The sequence below is a fragment of the Caloenas nicobarica genome, chromosome 13 (assembly GCF_036013445.1).
Source record: "Caloenas nicobarica isolate bCalNic1 chromosome 13, bCalNic1.hap1, whole genome shotgun sequence".
In the NCBI taxonomy this organism is placed as follows: Eukaryota; Metazoa; Chordata; class Aves; order Columbiformes; family Columbidae; genus Caloenas; species Caloenas nicobarica.
Window position 1 is genome coordinate 2716112 of NC_088257.1, and position 7864 is coordinate 2723975.

The window sequence follows — 7864 nt, forward strand, 5'->3', positions numbered from 1 at the left end:
GCTGAGAAGCCAGCCCTGGCCATGTGCCACTGCATAACATTATACAGGGACAAAGAAAAGCTTAGGTTAAGAAGCAGCAGTAGTTTCTAGTCAATTATGTTGTTTAAACCCATTTTTCTGTCTAATTCAGTCAAGATCTGATGTCGGCAGAGTTGAAAATTCAGATCTTTTACGGGTTTTCACCTGGGAGCTTCCACAAGTTCTGGGACCGTAAAATGCGAGATTTTAAAGAATGCATCATCCAGCTCAATAGAAATATCATAATTTATTCTGTTTGTATAAAAAAGTTATAATCATGTAACAAAACTATGTCTTCGTAAGAAGAAATATATTATTTCACATCATAAATAAATCAAACGTACAACCCTTGGCAACTCAAAAAAGCACTCGCCTGGTGCTTTCACGTCAGTGCTTGGGAAACAAGAAAAGCTGACATGTATATACACACAGGATTACAGTACCAAAAAAATACTGAGGTATTTGGTTTCTTTAGACGGGAAACTTTAGGTTTGTGAAGGCAGAAACAATGCACTAACGTAAAAATAAATAAATAGGACTGTCATGTAAAACGGGACAGCATCAGTGTTGCTCAGTGTCCAGGAATGGGAATACTGGTAAGCATGCTACTAAACATGGAGCAGGCTTAGGACAGACAGAAGACAAGGAGGAACAGCTCAGGAAGAGACAGTGTCCTTTGATCTCCATGTAGACATCCAGATATTGGCTTTAAAAACCATCAGAAGAGTCAGTAACACCCAGTTGTCTGGCATCAGGTGAGCTCCTCTCCATTTACGAGACCGCTCTGGGATGCGTGGATGGTTCCCCACAGAACACCCAGGCCTGATGACACTGTCCCTGTAGTTATTGCACTTCTGAGACAGTAAGTCTGAGTTCCGACCCTATTTTCACCCGCTTTTTAGCAGCTCGGGGACGTGGTGATGGGGCTCTGAAGATAGCTTAAAGCACTGGATGAGGTATGAACAGGGATGGAGACTGGAAAGTTAAAGACCGTGGTGGTTGATGCTCCTCTGTCCAACACCGACATAGCAGGGCTACCGGCTTCTGCTGAGCAGTTCGGGGCAAGGACCTGGGACTCGAACTGCAGCAGCTGCCCCATGAAGCTGAAATTCGGGGAGATGATGCTTCTTCTCTGCTTCACAAACTCAAAGGCTTCATCCAGTTTGACTCTGTTGGTCCTCATGAGATAAGCGAGGCAGATGGTCGCTGATCGGGAGATGCCAGCCTGGCAGTGCACAAATACCCTTCCTCCATCATTTTTAACAGAGTCTGAAAGAATTAAAATACACAGTTAGCAAACAAGTCCCACCGCTTCCAGAGGTGGGAAAGCACAGGCTGCTGTTTTACATTTCTTTAATCCATTCCTTCCTTAGCCAATAGGTGCACCCCATGCTTTTGAGACAAAGCAAGCCTTTGTCCAGAGGGAACTAGCAGTTCAGCTATTTTCATTCTGGGCTCCAATTCCAATTATACTAATAGCTCCTCCAGGTCACTTTAGCAGTCTTGAAAGATTACTTTAATACCGATCTGCTTAAGTTCACTAGCTTTTTTCTGCAAGACCAATGCCTCTTGATTGAAGATTTCAAACAGCTTTATGAAGCTAAGATTACTCCTCCGAGTACAATAAAAACAATTATGGAAATGTTCCCCCAGTATATCTCCCCTACAGAGTGAAATTCCCCTATCTCAAATATAGGCTTTACTGTGAAAAACCATGCCCCAAAAAAAAAATCACTTCCCATGGTACATTACCCACCAAAAAGAACAGACTATAAAGAGAACTCATTTACCTATGAAATCTATCGCCTCGTTGAACCAGGAGCTGATATCTGCCTTGTGGTTGTCCTCCACTGGGATACTTTTATACTGGTAGTGCCCTTCAAAGTGGTTGGGGCAGTTCGCAGAGACGTTGATTAACGCTGTGATCCCCAAAGCATCCAGCATATCTTTTCGGGAGGCATGGTAAGCGCTGCCCAAGTAGAGGAACGGCAGGATTTCCACTGGCCCACCCTAAAAAAGGAAGGACAAACAACCGGTTAACTTCGCCGGGCAGTTTTTCCAACAGCCTCTCCCCTCCCTTCGTCGCATGAAAGCGGCGAACTCCGTGTTAAACACAGCCCCCCGCCCGCTCCCAAGTCTCACTCCCGCTCACCTGGTCGTAGAGGGGGGTCCCGCAGGAGCTGCACCCCGACTCGGCGCTGCCGGGCGCGCTGCTGGCGCTCAAGGGCAGGCTGAGCCCGGCGGGGGCGGCGGGCTTGGTGCAGAGCTCGGAGCAGGCGGACGAGAAAGCTTCGTAACCTCCTGCGGGGGAAAAAGAGAAGGCGGCGGGTGAGCGCTGCGCGGCCGGCGGGAGAGCGGAGCCGGTACCGGGCCGGCTGCGCCCCTCACCCCTCCCCTCCGAGACGATCCCCGGGCCACTCACCCTTGAGGAAGCAGATGCGGGCGCCGCGGGCCTCCCTGCAGAGGGTGCCGAGGGCCAGCAGCAGCGTGCTGTCGCGCTTGGGCAGCTCCAGGTCGGCGCTGCGCTCGTCCAGCAGCACCACGGTGTGGATCAGCCCCTGGCGCAGGCGGGCGCGGAGCTCCTCGTTGGGGACGACGTGCTCCAAGGCCAGGGCACCCTTGGCGCGGCGGCGGACGATGGTGCTGAGGCGGACGTTGCAGGAGCCGCGGATGTGCGCGGCGTTGAAGGAGAAGAAGGAGCGGCAGTCGAGGACGAGGCACTGCGCGGGGCGCTCCTGCAGCAGCGCTCGTAGCGCTTCGCAGTCCAGCGCGCACACCCGCAGGTTCACCATGGCGGCTCCGGCCGAGGGAAGGAGGGAGGAGGATGATGAGGATAAGGAATGCGTGGTCAGTGTCGGAGGTGCCGGTGTCCCGCCGGTGCAGCGCGGCACGACCCAGCCCGGCCCCGCACGCCCGCGCCCGCTTTATATAGCGCCGCGCCGGCGTTTTTTTCTCAATGGGGCCGCGTCACGTGGGCGCTCGGGAAGACGTCACCTGGCCGCGCGCCAGCGCGGGCGCGCCCAGCCCCGGCGGGGTGACGTCATGTGCAGCCGGAGCGCGCGCCCGTGCGGACACAGCGGGACGGGAGAGCAGAGAGATGTATATACATCCCTCGCACAGGTATACATCCGCACACACGTATATACATACACGTATACATGTACAAACATACGCGTGAGTACTATACACACAAGTAAACGTATATAGACATACATAAAAATCTATATAAAAATAGACATACACATAGGCACACACGAGCACTCACCTACAAACACACATATATACGCACACACGCATAAACACATTGAGGTGCTGACATACACACACTTGCCTACGGATACACATATACATACACACATATGTATACATATATAAGTACATGCATAAACATACCTGTGTATGTGCATACACATTCATGCATGCCCATACATACGTATGTATCCATACACACGTATACATGCACACACATACGCAGGCAGGTACCCCATACACACACACACGTGCACGGACATACACACGCATCTACGAACACACATACACCCCCTGCTCACACCCCCCCGCCCACCACTCCCAGCACAGGTGCCGTGGGGCTGGGCCACCCCGCTGTCCCCTGTCCCCTGCCCCACAGCTCCCTTCGTCCATCGCCCCCAGCACTGGCTGCTCCCCCGCTTTCCCACAGAAATCAGAGCATTGCTGGGGGCAGGAAGCCTCTGGAGCAGCAGCGCGGGAGGATGCAGAGCCACGGGTGCGGGAATGCATATTCTCCTAAAATATATGTATAGAGATGAGCATACATATACATATATTTGTATTCATGCATAGACCTATATGCATGTACAGACATATTTACACATAAATATATATGTGTATACATATATTTGTATATACATTTATTATGTAAACACATATTTGAGAGCCGTTCCCATCATGTTTTATGTGTAAGGAAAAAAATGTAGTAGTCCTGTGGCCCATGCAAAGTTCATTTTCCACACAGTGAACACTCCCAGAAGTTGCGGCTGCCCAGTAACCAGCAGTGGAGTAGTGGGAGCTCTGTTTTTCCCCCCCTTGGTAGCGCATCAGCACTTCCCAAAAGTTTTCTTTTCCCCGTGGGTGACCAGCTTCCACCAAGACACTCGCGTGTCTCTTACTCAGAGCTTCCAGTCAGCACCATTTCCACTTCCCCTGCGTCCCCGCGATGCCTTCCCAGCCTCCTCAGCCTCGCTGGCCGCTCGCTGTCCCCAGCCACCGCTGCCCCCCAGCACCTTCTCCTGCTTCAGCCCTTTTCCCCCAGCCCAACTCCTCTTCCCCCAGCACTGCTGGCCCCAGCTGTACTGCTCCTTCATCACGCCTTTCAGCAGTTTTCCGTTTTCCCGTCAGCTGCTCCGTTTGGAGGACATCTCTCCGTCCATCCTTTGCCCCAGGGCTCCTCTCCCACCCTTGTGCCCCACCAGCCTTGCAGGCTGCCAACCATCAGTCCTCAGATTTCCCAGCTTCCCTCCCACCGATGTCCCCCAGTGTTTAGCCAGCTCAGACCTTCTTCTAAACCCAGCCGGGCTCTGTATCTGGCTGAGAGCTCCAGGGCTTTCCAGGCTCTCCTGGGTGTCTAGGAGGATGGGACACAAGGAAGGGCACGGGCAGGCAAATGCCAGCCCTGGCTCACCCGCTGCTCGCAGGATTGTCTCTGCTCCACTGAGCAGTGGAGTTTTTGCCAGAACTGCAGCCTCTAAGCGAATCTGTTTTTTCAACACGTTCCTTAAAAATAAACACAGGATCGCACTTTTCATTCTGTTTATTTGTTGTTGTTCTTTTAGCAGTGGGTTGGAAACAGATTGCAAGAGAAATGCTCATACACTTCAGTGCTGGGAAATGATTTCACTCGACCACGCTGTCACTCACTCCGTTACTGGGACCCCGCAGCTGTCCACAGCGGATCGCTGCCTGTGAATCGCGTGGCCCGGCGGTTGGGTGGGTGACAGGTGCCCAGGGAACACGGGCCATGCCACAAGCAGCAATGGACCCGCTTGACCTCCTCTGATGTGCTCCTCACCAGCTCCTCGCCAGATGTGACATTGCTGTGACACCAGGCCATGGCCAAGCTGCGATGACCCTGCATCTGATCTGTCCAACACTGACCTACCCAGATTTTTCTAAGGAGATGAACAGCAGGACTCATCAACGATTGACGCCTTGCCAACGTTTTGCAGCAGAAACTGGTATAACAGATGGCCACAAGACAGGGCTTTATTCATCACCTTTTCCTAGAGAAAATGTCCTCCTTTTGATCCGGACCTCAGATGTCAACCTTTCTGTGGGTTTATACCCAGGAACCACTTCGCGTTGCTCATTTGGGGTGTGATGCGGGAGCAATTTAAGGCACCACCTGGCAGGAGCACAGGAGCGGGGAAGCCGTGTGGGGTCGGGAGCTGGAACGTCCTTCCCCGGCAAAAATGTGCTCTCTGTGACAACCACCTTCCCAGTCCCGATGTTAACCAGCATCAGAAAAATGTTAAATATGGGCCAGACACTGCAGGCCAAATAACTTGGCTGCTCTGAGACAGTGCAGGGAAGGCATTCAGCTGAGGACCTTGCGCAAAGAGAATCTACCTCCGCAACAACGATAATTGCTCTTTGATGGACTTATGTAATAATGAGACTTTTGAATTTGGTCTTGTTTACACCTAGTGCAAATCAGGAAGAAAAAAATTCATCACATGTGACAGTGTGTACTTAATAACTTATGATCCGGGACTAGCTATTTCCTTGCTTTACTCTAGTTTTGTTTTCTTTTCTTAAATAAACCTGCCATAAGAATGGAAGAAAGGAAAATACAAAACAGGGCTGAAGTGGCTTTTAGGAGCTTACTCTGAACTGAATGACTTTCTTAAGGGTTAGATTTCCTGCCTTAACAAAAGCCAGGAAATACAAAATTAACCCCTTCCTCCAAAACAATCCATGTTTGCACTCAGGCCACAATGTCATTGTAAGGGTAATAATAGAAACAAGAGCACGAAGTGTTGGGGTGGGAGGTGATGCTTTATTTGAGCAGATGGGACCCGCTGAGCGCATTCAGCTTTGCTTTAACCCCTGGGCTTTAACAGGTCCCATGTGGCCCTGCCAAAATACGTCCAAGTCCATAATGACACGAGAGCCACATGAATGCGAGCCCTCACTTATGGCATCAGGGACTTCTGGAGAAGACGGCTCGATGGCAAACTCATCACGTCACACCTGAGCATGTTGTCTTTGTCTCGATGGGACCAGAGACCTGACCGGCTTCACCATAGGCTGCTGGTCTCCCAGTGCAACCTGGTTGATGTTATCTCGGAGGGTAACAGAGGCTGCGGGCAGCTTCTGCAGTGACTGACACTGATGCCAATTTGTTAGCAACTTGGTGTCAAGTGTAGATAACCCTTGGTCTGGAACTGGCCCATTGCACAAACCAGTTACCCAGTAATACTGGTTATTCAGGCTTTTAACTAGTCACTCATGGCCAAAATCAGTCCTGAGCTGTTCCAGCAAAGCCAGAATTACAGTACCATTGGACCTGACCTAAACCTGGGTCTCACTGCCCTCAGTGCAAGTTTTGTCTGAATAAAGATATGAAGGATCAAGCCTCAACACTTGAGACAGAGAACAAATATGCATGTGGGAACATTTGGAAATGCTGGATGCATTTCTTCAGCATGTGTAACATTTTCTCCGAATTCAGTTTCACAACCCAACATTTCCTTTTGTAAATATTTGGACAGATTTTACGGAGACATGGATTCACAAGAAACAGAAGGAAAAAGAAAGGAAAGAGAGGGGGAGACAGGAAGAAAAGGAGGAGAGAAAGAAAGAGGAAAAGAGGGAAGGAGGGAAGGAGGGAAGGAAGGAAGGAGGGAAGGAAGGAAGGAAGGAAGGAAGGAAGGAAGGAAGGAAGGAAGGAAGGAAGGAAGGAAGGAAGGAAGGAAGGAAGGGAGGAAGGGAGGGAGGGAGGGAGGGAGGGAGAGAAAGAAAGAAAGAAAGAAAGAAAGAAAGAAAGAAAGAAAGAAAGAAAGAAAGAAAGAAAGAAAGAAAGAAAGAAAGAAAGAAAGAAAGAAAGAAAGAAAGAAAGAAAGAAAGAAAGAAAGAAAGAAAGAGAAAGAAAGAAAAAAAATGATTTGGCGACAAAAGCTGACAATAAACAAAATATGAACAAAATAGAATTACTGATGAGTCATACTCAATGAAAACATTACTTTTTACATTACATTCAAATTCTGAGATTTAATCCTCTTGCTGGAGTTTGGCTGAGCTCAGACTACCTTAGTATCTTCATGTTGGAGGTGATGAGGTGAGAGAATGAGGAGGCAGAAGGGTCAGTCCTGCCAGCATGAAAACCAGCTCTGGGTTGGGGTCTCAGTCTCATGGTCCTTCCTTGGGCTCCAGGCTCCTCGCCATCAGCCTTTCCCTCTGTATTTTCATTGCAGAGCTGTGAGCTCCCAGTCGCTCTGTGATGCTGCGGGCAGGACACCACACGCTGCCAGCCCCAAAACGTGCTGCAGCCGGGGCTGCCCCGCTCCGCACCGGCCACTCGCTTACATGACCCGAGGCGCCCGACAGCGCGTCTGGCACCGTATGACCCCATACATGTGTGTGTGCCTGCCACAGGGCCCGACATATGGCATCTCATGGCCTGAAACCCAAGACGTTTGAGAAGTCTGCAGAGCGGACGGTCCCCCGTCATAATTTTGCAAGTGGCTCCGTGTGTGCTGGAGCAGCTAATGCAAGTCAGGAGTTCTGCTTTCTCCTCCAGTGACTCACCGAGCTGCCTCGGGCAAGTTGCTTAGTGCTGTGTTTTAACATGATTACAGGCATTAGACAG

At 50.5% G+C, this 7864-nt stretch overlaps 1 protein-coding gene across 1 annotated transcript; it reads right to left on the minus strand.

The window, feature by feature from the left end:
- Positions 1–246: 246 nt before the first annotated feature.
- On the minus strand, positions 247–2927 carry DUSP1 (dual specificity phosphatase 1). The gene is made up of 4 exons (XM_065644349.1): positions 2441–2927; positions 2171–2319; positions 1809–2028; positions 247–1287 (listed from the first exon to the last, which is right to left on the minus strand). The coding sequence occupies exons 1-4, from the start codon at positions 2808–2810 to the stop codon at positions 917–919; spliced, it is 1110 nt and encodes a 369-aa protein (XP_065500421.1). The 5' UTR covers positions 2811–2927; the 3' UTR covers positions 247–916.
- Positions 2928–7864: the final 4937 nt, after the last annotated feature.